General features: G+C 34.1%; 1 protein-coding gene across 1 annotated transcript in view; it reads right to left on the bottom strand.

The window, feature by feature from the left end:
• Positions 1-1,388: 1,388 nt before the first annotated feature.
• LOC129229507 (uncharacterized transmembrane protein DDB_G0289901-like) overlaps positions 1,389-21,038 on the bottom strand; it is a 71,692-nt gene continuing 52,042 nt past the window's right edge. The window contains exons 10-14 of the mRNA XM_054863825.1: positions 19,713-19,881; positions 11,973-12,131; positions 6,648-8,098; positions 4,930-5,068; positions 1,389-3,233 (exon numbers count right to left, since the gene is read on the bottom strand). Of these exons, the coding sequence (XP_054719800.1) occupies positions 2,989-3,233; positions 4,930-5,068; positions 6,648-8,098; positions 11,973-12,131; positions 19,713-19,881 (2,163 nt within the window). The 3' untranslated portion in view covers positions 1,389-2,988. The remainder of the gene's footprint in view (positions 3,234-4,929; positions 5,069-6,647; positions 8,099-11,972; positions 12,132-19,712; positions 19,882-21,038) is intronic.

Genomic DNA, 21,038 nt, shown 5'->3' with positions numbered 1-21,038 from the left:
CCAACTATTGGCCTTTTTTCTCAATAGCCGGCATGTTTTCCCAACACAGTTAACTTACATAAACATTATTACATTATTCTTTGCCTCTTTGTTTAGAATAGGATCCTCCATATTGTCTTGAAAAGTGTTTTGTCTCATTTCTTCAAAAATCAAATTTTCTGATTATTTGTTTGTTTTGCGATTGCAAAACAACTAATAAAGCTACAGGCTTCATTTTTGACTTAAATGAAAGCCAGTAAAATTTACTGTAACTGATTGTCCAGTTTTTTTCTTGCAGAGTAGGGATTTATGTCAATACTTGGCCTGAAATGTGATTAAGGCATATTTTTTAAATTTTTTTTGCCAAAAATGGCCAATTTTTGAAGTACGATATCTCTTAAACTATTGGTCAAACAAAGCACCACTTGAGCTTAAATTGTTCAAAATTTAATGTACTTTAAAACGGGTATTCACGTTTAAAATCATAAGTTGGATAGTTTAGGAGTTATAAAGGAAAAACTAAAAAAATTCCGAAATTTTCGCTGTTTTTCGTGACTTACGCAGCGAGCACAGGCTTTTGAAAACTGCAAACTTAGATTTACACTACCCTAACTGACCCAAACAACATATTAAAAAATCAGAATTACATCGTACTTCAATGTTTAATATGACTGGACTAGAGGGGAGTATTGTAATCGCGAAAAATTCCACCCTAAAATTTAAATGAATAACCATTAGTCTTCCCTGAGTAGTTTTTTCAGCTTATACACACGTGCATAGGATCTATAGACAGAAAAAAATATCCATTTTTGACAACCCCCAAATTAATTATCATGAGTTTTAATGTGATGTGTGTGTGTATGAATGTATCACACATAATTAAAGATGAAAAATTTGCAAAAATTTTGCGGCAGCGGAATTTTTTGTCCCCCTTGGGAAAAATCCATTAAAATGTATTGAAATGCTATATTTTCTTAGAAAACATAGAAAAATTACAAAACTTTAAAAAATACATGCAATCTATATTATTTTGTTCTTTTAAACATAAATTTGCATAAAACTTAAGACTGTTTTTTAAAAGAAGAGCAGCTTTTTTCGTTCAGAGCGCTGAATATTATCTAAATTAGTGAAATCACACTTAAGTGATATTATAAATTGGGGACCACTTTGGTAAAAGATTTTTCAAATCCAGTTTCAATTAGTCACAACTTGCTAGATATTTTTTATTCAAGTAAGTTAAAATTGTCAATTTTTAGAAAATAAATATTTTTCAATCAGTTTGCGACAAACTAGGGGTGTAATAGGGTTTTCTTGTTCACTCCAAGACATGTAATACATCAGTGCAGGTTTATTATGTGATAAACTAATTTGAAAACAATTTTTTTGTGGAATATGGGGCAATTTTACCTTGCCCTATGCATCAAAGAGTTAACACGAGAGCTTGGAAGTATTTAGGTGATCTACCTCTTATTTAAAAAAAATAATTTTGAAGAGGTAATGAACAAAATGTAATTTATGAGATAATAAAATCCATTACAAAATATAGAGTTTTTAGTTTTACAACAGCAAGGCACCAGGCCTGAGAGCAATAAAAATCTAAATTAAATGCAAGAAATGACAGCAATTTTGTAAATGCATAAAACATATCTTTATTGTATTGTAAGAACAATATCCTTATTTACCCACCAATATTTTTAAGTTAAGCCCTGTAATATGTAAAAATTACTAAAACCGATGAAAATAAGTGGAATGATACAGCAGATTATCTCATAATAAGTACTTATGCTCCAAATTATAAAAATGAAAGCTTAAGCTTAAGCATTAAAGCAATTAAGTTAAAATGTTGAACAATAATCAGCTGAAAATTCATTTACAGGTTATTCTTCCCCCCCCCTTTTTAGAATCGTGCAAAATTTTCTTGTGTTGCTAAAGCAGATCTATATGGAATCAAAACTTCATTTTATTTTCACTTTTTTTTTGGCCTAGAATTTCAACATTGATTACTGCATGGGATAATATATGAAAAAAAAAAGTAAAGGTAAATAATAGAAGTAATAAATAATAATAAACAACTCATCCTCACATCCACACTTTGAAAATAAATCCGGCAAGAAATTCCAGCTGCCAGCATATTAAAAAAAAGTTTTAAATCATGAAAATGTGGGTTCCAATTTTTTAAACTATTGTGTAAAAAACTACTGATGTTATCATTGCTCCAATTTTTACAATGTGAAAATACACAAAAGGCTGAAATGATAATAATATTGCTATTTTTTCTCCCCTTACCAAAAATATACTCCCTTCATATAAAACGCCAGAAGGGGAGAGCTCTCTCCACTTTATACCATGTCAAAATTATAAAAGCATTAAAATTAGTGTAGGAGCTGAAAAAATTGTTGCTCTAGCTCATTATAGTTCAGAAATTAAAACTGAAAAGTAAAAAAAAAAAAAAAAAAATAAAATAAATGAATGATATCTTCAATATACATTTGATTTGTCCACTTCCATAGAAATTTTATCATACATTTTATTAATTCAAATTATGATTCACAAGCCCACCAAATCTAATGATAATGTTGCAAATCCGTTATAAAATAACAATGAACAGAATAGTTGAACACGTGAAGCTAATCAACAGAAGAAAAAAAAAATCGATGACAGTTTAAAAAATATTGAAGTGCAGTGGTCATATTTTTACAAATTTGCTTCTATAAAAAAAATCCATCCCAGTTCCATAATTCTTACACATATACATGTCCACTGACGCATCTCCAAACAGACAACATATTTAAAAAAATTATTTATAATTGTCCAAAAAACGTACATGACAATGGGGACAAATGTAAGGTAATAAATGATAAACTATGTGTAGAGACGAGAGCGGGCTCGGAGGACGATTTCCTGATCGACGACCTCCGACTAAAACCCTCATGATGATTTAAAAATGGAGTCGTCCTGCAACAATGCAGTCGGTCTCTCGACTGTTCGGTCGTCCTGAGAGTCATTCGACTACTTGGCGGCATAGGTCGAACCGTAGGCGGACGCCGCCTGCTGTCCATAGTACTGACTGTAGTACTGCGAGGCTTGTGCCTGTTGCTGGTAGTATGCTGCCCACTGCTGTTGCTGTGGTTGGTCTGTTGTCGTGGCAGCCGCCGCCGCTGCTGCCGGCTGGGCGGGAGCCCAGGTTTGGGTTGCGGGAGCAGGGGCAGCAGCCTGTTGGTAGCCATATGCTTGTGTTGCACCACTCTGGTAAGCTGCAGGGAATATATATTTTTAAAAAAACTGACATTGAGTCGAAATTTATCATAGTTAAAACAAATTCTTTTCGTATGTTGAAACTACTTAGGATTATCAAAACCTGGATCATGCAAAATTGAGGAAAAAAACTCCCATAGTTTTACTTTTTGCAATTTGTGTTTTTTTGACGTTGTTATTTCTTCCCTTACTTCCCATAGTGAGGTTAAATGTTGCTGTTTTTCTCTCATACTTGAATTTTGCTCTTTAGGGTAATTCTTTACATACAGTTGGCTCTCTGTTTAACGACTTTCAAGTGACCACAAAAAATCGTCCTTAAATAGAATGCTTTTAAAACTATAGTGGAACATCTGGTACTGTGAAAGGCTGTCTTTAAATAGAGAAAGTCGTTAAATAGAGCATCGTTAAACAGAGAGCCAACTGTAGCTGCTAACACTAGAAGATGAAAATTAAGGAATTTTGCACGAACTAATTTATTTACAAAAGCATAAGTGCAAAAGGGATTTTTTAAACATAAGTAAGAACTTCTTAAATTAAGCATGCATAAAACCCGCAATTCGGCATTCGAAAAACCATCAAAACCAAAAATTGAGATTGTCATTACTATTTTATTTATTCATTATTGATTTATTTTTGAAAATAAGAAAAAATCTATGCTTCTATGTTAAAAAACATTTTACAAAAGACATAAGTTTGCTTTTTCTTATGTATGGTAACAATCATACTGTGTAGCAGATAAAACTGCATGAAGTATAGAGAAAAAACCTGGAACATTGTACATCATTTTTTGAGAAATGAAGTTTAAAAAAAAGAGAAATGACATACACATTTTAAAAAATGATTGGATGTATAAACGTTTCATACTCATACATTTCGTTTTTTGATTTGCTTCAGGATTAGGATTGATGCAAAATCGAAATTGAAAAGATTCACAAGAACTTTGTTCATAAAAAAATTACCTGGTTTCAAAGAGCAAAATGGGGCGAGGGGGGGGGGGAAATAATTTTTAAAAATTATTGTAGAGCATACAATTCATAAAATTGCATGATAACCAGCAACAGGCACTGGGCCTAGGTACTGGTCAAAAAGGCATTTGAGGAAAAGGGGAAAATTGGAGATATAGGGAGGTGAGAAATGAAGTTTAACACAAAAAAAAAGAGAAATGACATACACATTTTAAAAAATGATTGGATGTATAAACGCAAAAATAAATTAGCAAATTTCATACTCATACATTTCGTTTTTTGATTTGCTTCAGGATTAGGATTGATGCAAAAACTGCAAAAAGATTGAGGAAGCAATTTTTAGAGTTTGGGAAAAGGCATTAAAATTCGGGAGTCTCCTGAACAAATAGGAAGTTATGTTTTACATATTAATGGCTTAATTTAAATAAAATGTGACAGAACAATTTTATTTTAACCAGCCTTAAAATTAGTTATAAACATTAAAAACACCTAAAACCCTGATATTACTATTATTATTCCATATTTTTGGGCAACAATTAAAAAGCGGAACTTAACCATAGATATTATGAAAGAGAAAGTAAGTTTAGAAATAATCCTCAAAAAAAAGCAAATTTCCTAAAGACTGAAAAATGCATACGTGTAAAATTTATAGTAAAAAATAATTTATGTTTTTATTAAATCATACATTTATACAAATTATAACAGTTATTTTAATAGATTTGTAGGTCACCTGGAGCAGCAGGTTGGGTGCTCTGTCCGTAAGTGGATGTGTAGCCAGGCGTCTGGCTCGAAGAATAATCATATCTGGCAACAGGGGCTGTCGAGACAGGCTCTGTTTTCACTGCTGTTGTTCCATATGATGAATAACTCTGCCAAAAACGAATGAATACATAAATAATTAAAAAAATAAAGAAAATATGCAAAAGAGACAGAGAGAAAGACAGATTGGGGAGAAATGTAAGATTACTAATGATTTGTAAATAAAAGTTTTCTACCCACCAAAAACTATTCAAAGGCAACTGATGAAAGTTATACGTAGTTAAGTAAAAGCTTGGGTACAAGCTTACAGAACATATAGGATATATTTTCAGTTCCTCATTCTCACCAGGGGAGTGGACAAAAATTTTGGGCCCATTGCAAACGACTTATACGGACCTCCCCCCCATGCTGTTTTAACTTCAAATAATAAGTTAGTTTGTTCATTTTTAAATAAATGATCACTGTGGCTCTTACAAAAGTACTCAGTAAAACCTTAATATAACAATACTTTAGTACCCAAAATATTGAAGCGATATTCTTTTAAGGTGGATCAAATCACACCAAATTCACTTGACAGTAGTTAAATTTGTGATTTAAGCAAGCAGAAAATGGTAGCAGTGTTAAGTCTAAAGTTTACCAGAATTGAAGCAGAATATTTATATCTTAACTATCATTATTGCAAAGGGATAAATAATTGTTCCAGAAAAACATAGTAGTACAAATACTGAAAACTCAAACAAGGGCGTCCATATGGGGGGGGGGGGGGGGCAAGTGGGAATTAGATTATTAGACCCTGAAATTAGAACTTCCTTGCTTTTAGTACATTTTTCTTTGCAAAAATGTAGAAACATTTCTTTTCCAGCAATTAATGAATAAGTTATTAAAAATGTCAAACTTGAATAACTCTAAATACTGTTTAAGGCTTTCAAGGCCTGCGTCAATATGAGGAGATAACATTTTCGGGCTTATTGACCGTGGTCTAATTGGAGTAGAAATTCCAGACGTTTTGGCTTGCTTTGCTGCAGTCATCATCAGTGGTTTGAGTTTGGTGAGAATGATTCCTGGATACTCCAATTAGACCACGGCCAATAAGCCCGGAAATGTCATCTCCTTTTAATAACTCTAATCTGAACTGAAATTGGTTTCTATGGGGAAAATATCCTGCTAAACCATGGGGAATATATCTGAGCCTCACCCCCCCCCCCTTAAAATTCTGCATATGGGCACCCTTGACTTCAAACAAATATGGTTAAATAGCTCTTCTAGTCAGGTTTCTCATCTCTTACAATTTAATACTCTCACAGGTATTGATTTGTAATGGGAACATGGAGGACTTGTGATCATGAAATGTAACATGCATCAGCCAGCATTAAAAGTACATAAGTCTTTGACTGGTGGGCATCTGGCTTGTGATCCTCTGATTACAAGTTAACTGGTTAACTTATTGGGCAACGTTTAAATTAAATAGGAATGCATACAGACTTCAGCATTTGAACAGTTATCTTATTGTATAATGCTGCAGTGAGAGTTTGCTGTAGTTCACAATTTGAGTTTTATAACCCACAATCTCGCTTAAATTCAAACATGAAGCTTTACTTATCAGTGCATGAGGTGTTACAGTACTACATATAAATCTGAGCACTAAATAAAACAACTAGCATTCAGGAAAGTTCCAATAAAAATACTTACTGAGTCTATACCACCAGTGGAAGCCTTCGGAGAGTATGATGTCGTCGAAGTGTCAGCAGACCATCGAGACGCTTTTCCACCGGCACGTCCACCGCCACGAGCTCCAGTGCCTACTGCAGTACTTCCATAACCACTGTCAGGTTCTTTCTTGAAGCCACTTTGTGAAGCGCTGGTACCATACGAAGTTGACGAATCTCTCCTCGGGTAGTTGTCCATTCCACTCCTGAAGCTCCCTTGAGATTTATCACCATAACTGGACTGGTATCCGCTGCTGCCGTAACCGCCGGACGAGTCCTGGCTATAGTCGGAGCTACCCATGTTGCCATAGCTCCCTCTGGAGGAAAGGCCATTGCCTCTGTTGCTGAAGTTCCCGCCTCTGGCACCTCCTGCACCACGAGATGCACCACCTCGACCACCACGTTGGTTCCTACTGCCAGATTCGTTTCCGTAACCACTGTCGGAGTATTGGCCGCCGGTTGCAGCAGAGTCTTGACCATAACTGTAATCCCTGCTTCCAAAATTGGATTGGGAAGCTCCTCGACCACCACGATTTGAATCTCCTCTGGAGAAACCTCCTCCTCCTCTAGAGCCTCCTCGACCACCATAACCTCCTCCACTGGATCCTTCATTGTAACCCGATCCATATTCTGAATCATAACTGTCTTGCATACCACCATAGCCAGAGTTCTGACCAAAACTTCTGTTATCCTGTCCTTGGTCGAAGCGTCGTGGTTCACCGTCAAATCCTCGCTTCCTATCCATACCACCACGACCACCATCGAACCCACCCCTATTTCTATCGTAACCTCCACGACCTCTGCCTCTACCTCCATACCCGGAACCGCCATCATATCCTCCATCTTGTCCACCATCAAATCCTCCTCGTCCGCCACCATAACCTCCATCAAAATTATCACTCTGATTTCCATATCCACCACCTCGGCGACCACCATTATACCCTCCACGTGAGCCTTCAAATCCACCAGAACCAGCATCATATCCTCCTCCACCTCCTCCAAAGCCACCACGTCCTCCACCATAACTCTCGTTTTCAAAGCCACCGTGGCCACCATCAAAATATCCCCCACCTCCCATGCCACCCCTACCTCCTCTGCCACCGCCACGATTCATCTCAAAGCCACCTCGGCCACCACCAAATCCTCCTCGTGAAGAGAAACCACGTCCTTGATTTGTGTCCCTACCGCCACCTCGTCCTCCTTCAAAGCCACCACGACCCGGGAAGCCCCCTCTTCCACCACGATTAAAATCTCGGCCACCACGATCACCATCAAATCCACCACGATTGCCATCAAATCCACCACGATTACCATCAAATCCACCACGATTACCATCAAATCCACCACGATTGTTAAATCCACCTCTGCCACCAGGGCTGCTGCCACCACCCCTATTGGAGAAAGGCGGACTTTTCACAGAATCAAATCGGCTTCCTAGAAAAAGAAAATAATTTTAATAAAAGAAAAAGTACAAGGATAATAAATATCAAGTCCACTGAATGATAATGCTAGCAAGTAATTGTATTTGTTAAATTCTGAGACTACTCTATATTGAGTCTCTGCAATGTGCTCAATTCGTTGCCAGATGGCAGTCAAGTACACCATCATGTGATAGTTCCATAAACAAACTGCGGATTGTGATTTCAAGTGTTATTCTTATAGAGTTTGATAGTACGCATGCAGTTTATTAATATTCTTTGGAATTTCAAAAATATGTAATGTTGAAAATGACATTTTCCATTCTGGAAACCATACTGCTAACATTTTGCTCTTGAGAGTTTTAACAGTTTTCAGTTTCAAAATTAGAAAATAATTTCAAAACTGTGCACGGATTCTCCTATATACATACATTATGGGTACCGGCAGAATCACCCGCATGAAAATCAATTTTTTTTTTTTGCAAGTTCTTAATTTATTTTGAAAACTTTTTTTTTATTATTTTTTATACAGGTATTATTATTATTAGGGCGTTAGAATCTATCACCTTGCTTCTCACAACCAGTGCACGTGGACACAAACATGATATTGTAAATTTTCTTGACGTATTTTGTGTCTTTCAAAGTATTTTGTTGTTTGTCGCCGTTTAATTCAATTTCATTTTTAGAAGCCAAGATGTGAAAGTGTACCAATTAGAACCCTCTGCCAGACCTCAAATACTTGAAATTTAAATATTAATTTTAAAAATTAATTTAATCTTAGTTTTAAAAAAGATAGGAAGTGAAAATTCCATGATAAGGTCAACCAGATGATCAATTTTTCAAAGTTAAAATTTCTAAACAAATAAGGTATCATTTTAAAAGTAAAGAGTTGTATATTTTGAAATGCCTGTCAAAAATTTGATGACTTCAGTTATAAATTAGTTACAGGAGGTTAAACTAAGGTCAACATCTTGAGTCTTTTCAAACCATATTTGGTGACTCTTAAAGAAATTCAGTTTCTTCCAAAAAATACATACTAATATTACGAATTAAGATGAATAACCATTTAAATATACAATGTATTGCTGGTGATGTTGTAAAAATGTGTAAAAATATAAATCATTTTGATTTGTAAAAGAATTCCTCTGGGGTACATTAAGTATTTTACGTCCGACACCAAAATGTGCAATAATTATGCTGAGCGAATCATTTTAAAGCTATATGCATGTATTTTTGGGTACAAAGTAAGATTTTCAATCTAATTGATATAACCTATTTTCATTTTGCAACAAGTGAATATTTTTTATTGAAATCTAGGTCTCAGATGCAAAATTTTTTTTACGTCCGACACTGTTAAACATATGTTTTCAGCTGTGTTTCTCCTTTTTTTGTCTTTAATTTCAAAGTTAAAGTGGAACATGCATAAAAAACAACTTAGGGAATTTACTGTACATACATATAGGGTTGATTGGGGTAAGTAGGATCCCTTTTGAGAACAGTTTGTATTTGAAAACTTATACAAAAGTTTCAAAACAAAAAAAAAATCCAAGTTATTGTCTTATTTTATCTTGGACATTATTAATGAACAAAAGTCTATCATTAATTTCTAAAATAATGCTTTAATTATTCTTAAGGATTGTATTTTTTAAAAAATTGAATGGGTGTCAAACTTAACCCAAAGTAAGGGGTAAGCTTGTCACCCCACTTTTAATTGAATTTAAATGAAGCATATCTAAATAAGGGATATGGGGTCATACATGAAGTATTTAAATTTTTAGTTTGAATTACTTTTTTGAAAATGCATCCATTTATGAGATACTTACTGTCTTTTAAATCTGTATCATGGAAAATTTTAAAACAAAAAAATTTCATTTATGAAATTTATTGAAAGTCTTTAGGTATATATTTTACTTTTACATATAAAGGTGTGTTGAATGAATGTAATACAGGTAATTAAGATCAATTTTGGCTAATTAGCCAAAACTATAAGTTGAAAAAGATATTGGAAACACTAAATGACTGCTCTATGTAAAGTTGGCTAAGGAAGAATCATTATCAACATTAGACCTATAAATCTCAATGGTTTTCTTTCACGTAAGTTTCAAATAACTAATCACCAGCTTTAGCAGTTTTTGTAGCTAGCTATCAATTCCTACTTAAGTCATCATAGTTGTCTTATATTTCACTAATACAAATATTTCATCAGAGTTGCTTTTGATTTTTAAACCCTCACTGTTGTGGGGGGAAACACTTACTCCATAGTGCGGGACCTCTTATAGCGAAATTTTACGGGGTAAGTGCGACCCCTTCCTCTAAAACAATTATATTAATAATACTTTTTCAAAAATTCTGGTTACAGTAAGCACTTTAAATTAAACTGTACTTAAAGTGTTTACGATCATAAAAAAATAATAAAAACTAACGGGGTAACACTTCCTTGAAAAATGTTTCTTGAACTCATCCAAAAATATTTTTCAGATTTTTTTTTTTGACAAAGTTTTTTGACCTAGAAAAAAGTTCCACAAAACCCAAATCTATGCAAAACTAATCACTGATGAAATTTAACTTAATCAATATAAAAAAAGTACAAAAACCATGTACATATTTCAGATTTAGGAGGGTGACGCACTTACCCCAGCAACCACTTCCCCCAAGCAACCCTTCTTCTGTATTTACTTGGTAAATTTTGTTTTCAGTATTTGTAACCTATAATTTACATATTTATAACTGTAATCATTGTCATATATTTACATTTAAGAGCAAAAGCTTACGTCCAATATGAACAATTTACGTCCAACACCTAAAGTTGATGTCTAACACCAAGTCAAAAATATTTTTTAAATAATTTTATTCTTTATAATATCATTTGAAAACGGAAATATGCTTCAATCATAAGTATACTTAAGAATTTAGCTGTTTTTAAAATTAAAATGTAAGTAAATTCACAGGCCTTTAATAATTTTTAAGTGAACGACCAATTTTACTATTTGCGTGTTTACGTCCAACACCAACTCTTTAAATTTTTTTTATACATTAGGGATCTATTTTGAAAAACTAACATGATTTTTTATTCACCAGGATGTAACAAGTATCTTGTAAATAAATTTAATCATTTTGGATCAGTTTATATTTGGTAAATGGAATTAAAACTGAGAAATTTTTTTTATGTAGATAAAATATTAGGTATAATTCCATAGCATATTTTTTTGGCCTCACATTTTTTATTTTATTTTTCTTTTAATTTAATGTATGCATTATGCATGAAATTTTTAATCCAATTGAAGAGCAGACCAAACTAAACGCACAAAATATTCGTTTTAGCCGTGATTTTGTATTAAACGTGATCGTATTAAGAGAGTTCAACTGTACTTCAAAGAATACAGAAAAAAACTCCTATATTTGGGAAAAACCTAAGATGGCAGCATTGCAAAGGCTACGCTGATTCTAATAACAGCACTACAACGATGCTAGGCTAGGATAGACCCAACTGTAAATACCTATGAGCATAACATGCTTTTTGTAAGTTTTAGATTTAGGATCATGAAAGTCAAAACTGTTCTTCCACTAAGCTCTTAAAATGAAAAATTTTAGAAATATAGTGAAGCAACGTTTATACGTTTTAAATCTGTACCGGGTTGCCGAGAGTCACTGGGCCTCTGGTCTCTGACTAGGATGACATGGCCTTCCATCGGCCTTTCCCAGCAGGTCCATTAAAGTATACCCGTGATAGATTTTTTCACATACACGTTTTTTCATACAGTCCCTTCAAGAACATATAAATGGTGTTTCACTGCAGTTGCAGAGAATACAGGATAACTGATTATTGAGAAAGAAAAGTTATATACATTGACAGTTTAAAAAAAGATTTTAATCATCTTCAGCTCACTCACCTCCTTGATCGTTAGACTTGAACTGTTTGCGGGGTGGCCCAACGGCTGCACGTCCTTCTTCGTTATATTTTTTAACTAGTTTCTCAGATTCTTCTGGGCCCAACTCAGTGTAGATAACATCATCAAATATGTCACACTTTTCGGGTAGCTTGAAATTGGCTACAAAAAAAGTGAGATAATTGTCTAAACAAAGACTTTTACAAGAATTTTAAATTGCCAAAGGCCTGCAATTCACTACACTTGACATATTCTCTTCCTTAAAATTAAATAAGATTTAGTAGCCAAGTGATGGTAGCCCCAGTTTCCTAGTATATTATTTGTAATGGCTCAACAACAGGGAACTTTTAGCAAAAAAAAAAAAAAAAATTCAAGAAAAATAAGTTTAGAGTTTTGGGATTCCAAAATTGGGACCCCAAACTGTGCAGATTATTACTACAGCTGCTTTTCCAGTTCTTTATATTTTTATTGTTTGTTCTGTACAATTGGAGCAAATATAACATGACAGCCGAAGTATAATGTCTGATTAGGTTCTTCATAGTCTTCAATGCTGCCAAGTTTGCTTTGCCTCAACTATAGATGGTTCTATTTATTTGTTGTGGTAGTCTTCTCATGACCTTGTCATTAGAAAATAAGAGAAGATTAATAAACCAGAAAATAATTTCTTTCTAGTAAATTTTTAATGTCTTGAACTTTCAATATAAACTTATATCAACAAATTAGATTTTGTATTACTTTCCTCCTAAATCTTAAGATTCCCCAGTAGAACTTAAGATCTAATCTAGGTAGTAGTGAAATTAAATTATTCACACATATTCCATACAACCTGTTTTATTTTATGAAATGTAACAAACCCCCCTTAAACAAAGACACCCAACTCACTGCATATGATTGAGATAAATATCCTCAGAGTAATCTTCAGTCTAGTGAAGGAGGGAGGATGTTAGAGAGCAAAGTAACTTTGAAGTATGCAAGCTATATAAAAAGGCATAAGTAAAATTACACATCCATACTAAGATTTAGGGGGCTGCTTGACGATCCAAAAAATTCCCAAAGATTGACATTAAAAAGATCTAAGAATCCAAGGTATTGGATGGGAGGATAAAATCGAAAAACTTAAAACTGGAGAAACGCCACTGCTGATGGGAGCACTTTGTTAAAGCAGTCAAGTCTGCTAAAGGGATGTTCCAACATTTAAAGGAAAAAAATTTAAACTTAAGACCCATAAAAACAATATGGAACAAAATATTCTCAACTTGGGGGGGGGGGGGGAGGGGGTTAAGGCTTTCAATGTCAAAAAATTCACTTTTTTTACGATAAAAAAAAGTTTGATTAAATTTATTAAAACCTTTTGTGCATTATTGTGTATGGTTCTAAGAATATTCTATAAATTTTTGATCAAAAAATATCCACAGATAAGCCGGTGACAGACTTCTCCCAGACAACCTTTGGATAAAGAAGATTTGCGGTGTTCAACACTGTATCTCTGCTGACAGTTATCTGAAAACAAATTCTACTTCAATTCAGTCCAAGTATTAATTAATCCCCCCCCCTGGTTCTCAGATAATTTTTTGCTTGACTTCAAAATTTTTGGCGACCATTTGAAGTTACAAGTGCTTTTTTTTACGAAAAATTCTGCTATTTTGTTGATATAAAAAAACCTATAAAAAAAAAACTAACTCAACATGGGGGGGGGGGAGGGGGGAGGTTTCTATATGCAGAATGTGTGCACAAAATTTTTAATGAATCAGTCAATTGGTTTTAAAATCAGGGTTCATAATCTATTTGGATAACAAAATTCCATGACTTTTTCATGACTTCATAAACATTTTCATGACCTTGTTACATGAAGAGAATAGTACTACACAATATAAAACTTGTCAATTTTCGAAAATGAGCACTAGCCATGGGTGCACCCCCTCACTATAGTGCGGGAACCCCCTGCCCAACCTAAAGTCAGAGCCCTCCCAAAAAGGAGAAAAATACCCCTTAAAACACCCCCCCTAAAAGTTTTAATGGCACAGTCTGTGCCATGATCCCCCTCCCCCCACGGTGGGCACCCCTGCATTAGCAAAAGTTCAACATGAATGCCACTTCTTCATCGAAGCACTTATTTGTCATTGGAAAAATATCAGTAAATCTAAAAATCTAAAGTATTGTCTTCTTCATATAAATTTAAGTAAAGTAAAAATTCAGTGAATGTAATATAATGATGCTTAAATGTCGAATAATTTTTTTTTATAATACAGGCAGAATGATAATGAATAAGACAAAGTTTGAATGAGTAATTACTAACTAGTAAGTTTCCATAATATTTGCTTCAAAAGTTGCCTTTTAGTATCAACTGTGCATTTAATCATTCACATAACTTGACAGTATTTTGGTTCCTTAAAGTAAAGCCATTCTTTAGTAAATTCATAATTCATATTTCTAAACCAGATATTTATTAAAAAAAAAACATTTTGCATTTAATAAGTTTTGATTCAAATCCACCTTTTCAAATACATATAAATTAATAGGTTTAAAAATTCCAGAACTTAGTTTTTGATTCCTGACATTGAACGTAGCAGTGGGTCACATGGATTTGTTTTGCTGGCCATACGTTGGGCACTACTGTTTTAGCGATAAAGGTCAAGATTTACGGTCGCCACGTGGCGACTCAGTTTTCAAAATTGGCGACCCCCAAAATTTTTTACAGTCGCCAACTTTTTTGGGGGGTTATTTTTAATTTAGATCCCAAGAAAAGAATTTCAGTGCATCAGTACTATAAGGATTCAACGATAGAGACCGTACTCGGACTGAATGTTGTTTTTTTTACAAAGCTTGCATGTTCTTTCTCACTGCCTGCCTGTATGTTGGTTATTTTACGATGCTTGAATGCTCCTCTTACGCGATTTAGGCCATGTAAAAAAAGCAAAAATACAGTGAATTAGGAAGCCATTTGCACAAGATTAGAGCATTTGCTCCTTTGTCTTAACTCTTTGTTTTTCAAGTAATTAACGTACTATAATCATGATTTCAAGAAGAAATCATTGTATTTTAGATTATATTTCAGATTAATTTTGATTATTTCTTCAAAGTTATTACCTTTTCACGTTTTTAGTTTAGTTGCTCAAATGGTATATTAAATTCAAACTTTATTTTTTTACATCGTATTATACACCACCTCCGATTATACGAAACTTTTTTTTTCTTCAGGCTCATTTTAGAACCTGCAGATTATAGACCGCCCGCGGATAATACACGGGAAAATATTGTTATTAAACGGGGTTCGTACGCTCTAGAAAACCTGGAATTGTCATGGAAAACGACATAGATAAAAATGTCAGGGAAATTTCAAATTTTGCCCCCCCCCCAAATTTTTTTTAACAGCTTTCAAAACGAAAAAATAATAATAAGTTCATTAAAATAATTACATCATATAAAAAAAAAATCGTTTCATGGAAAACGACATAGATAAAAATTTTTTTTTCCAATTTTTTCCCAGGGAATTTTGTACCTTGAGTTCTAATCTTCGTTTTTATCGATGTTTCCTGAAAAAAAATGTATAAAAGTTTTGAAGTAAAATGACGCTGGCAATAAAATAAAAAAGGACCGCGGATGCCATTTTTGCCGCTCAATAATTCCAAAGAAAAAAATTTCTAGGGTGAACAGGAATTATGCACAAATTTAACGGGAGAAGAACATTTTCCTGCATCTAAAGCACAAGCCTGCGGATGGTAGGGCCAATTGGGAAAATCGTTTTTAATCGAAAAGTCTTTTCAGCTATGAATGAAACGTAGTCGCCATTTTTGGTCATTTATAAGATGGAAGTAGACACGATGCTTAAATGCCTAAGTTTCCAAAAACAAAGCAGAATTGGATGTTTTCTTTAACTGCAAACTAATGAAAACAACGCAAAATGTGCAGCAACTTGTTTTTTTGAGCAATCACGATTGCTTATTGCTTTCATTTGACTGTTTTTGATGTCCTATCATTTTATTTTCCCACCGCCACCCTCCGCACCATCACCGTGGACCGGCTGGCTCCACACGATGCTGCTCCTATAGCGAAAGCCGTCTCCAGGTTGCATCCATGTCTTACACACATGCGCATACATACACAACTACACACACACACGCGCACATACACACACACAAAAACACCTACACACAACTACCCACACATTCATGCCTGCACACAGACACAAACACATATACTTACATACACATACACATACCCCCACACACATACACATACCCCCCCCACACACATTCATACATACAACTACCCACACACTTATGCCAGCACACAGACACAAACACACATAACCCGTACACACAAACACCCCCCCCCTCACACACACAAACACACATGCCTACATATACACACTCGTGATGGCGAAAAACATAATTTGAATTCAAGATGTCAAAATTCAAATTTTTTTTTTGAGCAATCACGATTGCTTATTGTTCTCATTTGACTGTTTTGACGTCCTATCTTTTTATTTTCCCACCGCCACCCTCTGCATCCTGTCACCGTCGACCGGCTCCTCACGATGCTGCTCCTATAGCGAAAGCCGTCTCCAGGTTGCATCCATGTCCTACACACACGCGCATACATACACAACTAAACACACACACGCACACACACATACACACAACTACTCACACATTCATGCCTGCACACTGACACAAACACATATGCCTACACACATACACATGCCTCCTCCCACACACATACACACATTCATAAACACAACTACCCACACACTTATGCCAGCACACAGACAAACACACATGTCTACACACACATACACATACCCCTACACAGAAACACACACGCCTACATACACACACTTGTGATTGCGAAAAACATAATTTGAATTCAAGATGTCAAAATTCAAATTAATTTTTTTTAAAATTTATTTTAAATATGTAATTTTCTTGAGAAATAAAAAATTTTGTTCTTAAAACTTAATCTTATCCTCACTGCCTTGGACGCAAATGTGCTAAAAACTTTTCAACTGAATTGTAGTTTCACGAAGATTATTTTTAAATTGTTTTCACGCTACAAATTCAAAAAATTATTTCTTAATTTTTGTCGAAGCCGCCATATTTGATCATTCCCAAGATGGCAGTACACAAGACTTTTTAAGAGCCTAAGTTTCTGAAAATGGCATTGGATGTTTATTGCAGTGCAAACTATCAATAACAACGCAAAATGTGCCCTTTTTCCCTTGGTAATTCATAATTATTTTCTGGAAAAATGCGAAATTTTATCTTCAGAACATTTTTTTTAAATTCTAATTGATTTAGACGCTTATGTGCTAAAAACTGACTATTTTGTCTCAATTGTAGTTTTTTAAGGATTAATTATTGATCTCTTTTTCTAAAACAGTTTCATGTTTTGCTTTAAATCTTGTTCTGAAAGTATGAAAATATTTTGCAAATTTTGGCTCTTTAAAAGTGAAAAAAAAAAAAACATAGTGTATGTTTCTTTACCTAAACCCTCGAAGGTCGTTCCGATCCTATTTGATTCCTAATTAACTGAAACAGCCTTTATTCTGAAAAAATCGTCAAAATAGGAAGACAAATTATTTAATTTAAAACTTGAAAAGGCAACTTGTTTTTGACTGCAGAAAGCCCCCCCCCCCCCCGTGCGCCTCGTTTTATCCTTCCTTTGCAATAAACAATGTTTCATGTTGTCCCATAAATCCTGTATTTCATTAAAAATCCCATACATCATTAAAAATAAAAGAAAAAAACTATATTACTATATTTCGATAAACTATATCCTATATTTCTGTTGTGATGTGGACGCTAATACTCGCAATCAATTAGGAATATGTTCCATTGAAAATCGTTTAAACAACCGGGGTAGTTTCTATTTATTCGAATAACTGTTGTAATTTTTTAATCTTCAATCGCATCAGATTAAAATATAAGTCCAATAGCCAGTCCTTTGATCGTTTTCCCTTCATAGTCATCCTAACATAGAGTTGCTGCATATGGAACGTAGTCACCATGTTTGGTCTTACCCTTAGTTCAAATAATCCAAAAAGAATGTTTTTTTTTTTTTGGAAATATATTCTTGGTAAATGCCAAATTGTATATTACTGGAGGAGGTTTGTAGTTAATTATTTTTATGCCAAAAAAAAAAAAAAAAAAAAAAAAAAAAAAAAAAAAAACAATAATCCTAATTATTGAAAAAATTCAAATAATATGTTTATCTAATATTTTTTCAATTCCCTTCGTGCTAATTTTCTTACAGTTAATTCATTTCATTAAACTAGTTACCTGAAAAGTGCATGTTGATTTTTACTACCATGGCGTTTGCAATGATTTACAAAAAGATTTTAAAGGAATTTGTTGTTATTTTTATCGGAAGTATTTTTTTTTCACTGTGGGACCATGGTACTGTGTACACTACTTTATATTTAGTTTAATGATTTTATTTTCTTATGAAATTTCAAAATGGGTGGAATGAATCATTTGCTTCAGGAGCTCCCAACTTTCACCCAATGCCTCTTATATTTCCATCATTAATATAATTTATATTTCTTGTTAGCATTCCTTTAGCATCACTTTCATAATATTTGTTTCAAAAAATACAAATTGAAATCCCCTTCCCCATTCTTGTACTAGAGCGCCGTTTTCAAAACCCGGTAAAACTGGTGGCCACCAAGTTTTTTAAGTCTAGTGGTCATTGGCCACTTTCTGAATCTTGAGCGACGGTATTAGAATTCCCTATTTTTATATTCTATCAACTGACTAAAGATCTTTATTTTCCAAAACCTTCAGCAAATTAAGATTAACTCTTATAAATTTAATAATGAAGTTTTTATGGAAATAAACTAGGATGCAATATAAATTGCGTTATTTTGACTGGGTGTGGCAAAATCAAGAACGTGCAAGCTTGCTGCTACTACAGAATATAAAATATAAAAAGTGCCGAAAATAATGGTAAATTAAAAATGAGTGATGTCTAAGCAATAAAACATATTGCAAAAAAAGACGAGCAGCTGCTACATAAGTGGATGCAATGAGATTTCAAAATTCAGTTTGTTCAATTTTCCAGTTTTAATAGCTTTATGTGCATTAAACCACTCAAAATATCTAATGCTCTTTGAGCTACTGTTGTTTTCTCTTCGCCCAGGACATTTTTCCATGACTTTAAAATAAATTTTCAAGACTTTGATTGAAAATTTTAATTTTTCATGACTTTTCCCGGTCTTAAATTGGCTTAAATTTTTTCCATGACTTTCCAGGTCTTGTACGAATCCTGTAAAATGGAAGTGAACACAGACTTTGGATGGGGGGGGGGGGAGATTTCAGAAAAACACGTTTAAAGTTTTAGAAACTAAAAAGCATCAATTCCAGCTCCAGAGAGTACAGTCCTTGTAGTAGCTTCGACGTCCTCAGCCTTTTTTTTCATTTTTTATTTATAGTATACTTAACTAACCCCAAGCAAGCAGCACTGACATTCTGAGCACATGCAGATGTCAGAGCTGCTGCTTTCTTCGGCAGCTGTGGGAGCTACAGTTTGAAGGAGTGGAGACTGAGCACTTAATAACTTTGAGAATATTGTTTGAAACGTTTTTAAAATTTCGGAACATATTTTTGAAATGTTTAACTACAAGATAAAACAAAAAAGAAAAAATCACTTTTTTGAAACTGCAAAATCCTTCCCCTCCTCCCTCAAAAGAAATTTTTTATCCATTTCCAAATTAGTTCTCCTGCTCTAAGAAATATAACAACTCACCTTTCATTTCTAGGACTGCACTGTCCGGGATTTCCTTGCCCTCTTCTCTGTCCCTCTTATCACAGCGCCTCTTGTATTCTTGCTCTGAGGGCACCACTACAACGGCAATACGTTTGAAACACTCAAAATTGCGCATTTTCCTACGCTGTGCAGTCGGATACACATTTGTCTAAAAAATGGAAGCAAGGATTAATTATACTTTCTGTATACAAATGTACACTTTTTTCAATATTAAATATTCATGTACAAAATATAACATTGGTAAACACTTTAAAAGCCATGATTTTGTTGACCTAGAGCCATTATTTTTGGTTCTTGGAAAAAAATTCCTTAAGTTTTAGAAGGTTTATAAAAGCTTCCAAAACTTATTTCCTTCTTTTTTCGAACTTAGAATGTCATTCTGTTATTTTACCAGCGATGTGACATCATAGTTAAGATTTTGAGTAACTTTTTGCTGTCTGCATGTAGGAAACAATTCTAAAGATTTGAGTTTTAAATTGGAAACTGTGTTGAGTTGTTTCATCAATATAATATGTGCATGCTTTTAGATATGCCTCATAGCATCGCGTGTGGGAACAGTATTTAGGTGTGAACTCTCAATCTCTTTATTATTTACGATGTTGTAACTGCAGTTCGATGTTTTGCTAAGGTGCTGAGATTGTGCCTGGGAGCTGAGAGCTTCAGATTGAATGTTCCATGTTGTATAGTGGATTATTTTTTAAAGAAGTAGGAAGTATTCGTTTAGCCAGCTAGAAATGAGGGTGTGTTCCAGTGGTTGCCTTGAAATGTCTTTTTAAATGGAGGATTTTCTTTCTATAACAGAGTTAAAATCAAGTCGTTTTTGCTGATAAAAGGCTAGAAAACAGGGCCATTGAAGATTCAGGTTCGAGAGCTGGATTGGATGTCTGTTAGATTTCCTTGTCCGATGGATGGTTCCTGTTGTCCGGGAGGACAGGTATTTTGAATGATTCAGCATGGTGGCTGTATTTGAGTGGAATGACTGCGGACAATTTTGATATGGGATCCAAATTGTTGGATCACACCTTCACATTTTAGTGCCAGCTTTTAAGGAAGGAATAGCTTGTACGGTAGGAACTTTCACGTTATTCATCTGAACTATTCTGTTTCTGGCATAGGACTCAAGGTGGTACTTGTATTAAACTAGTCACGTGGATTTTACTGGAACTTTAACGATACTATTTTGAGAAATGTTTCCTACTCATATTTTTGGGGGGATTTTTAGTCAACTGTTGGGGAATGTGAGTTTTTACTTACACTTGTTAATATTTCCATGTTTTTGATATATTTATCGTTCAATAAAATGTT

The sequence above is a fragment of the Uloborus diversus genome, chromosome 9 (assembly GCF_026930045.1).
Source record: "Uloborus diversus isolate 005 chromosome 9, Udiv.v.3.1, whole genome shotgun sequence".
Classification (NCBI taxonomy): domain Eukaryota; kingdom Metazoa; phylum Arthropoda; class Arachnida; order Araneae; family Uloboridae; genus Uloborus; species Uloborus diversus.
The sequence above is the reverse complement of the archived record's forward strand: the minus strand, read 5'-3'. Positions and strand labels throughout refer to the sequence as shown.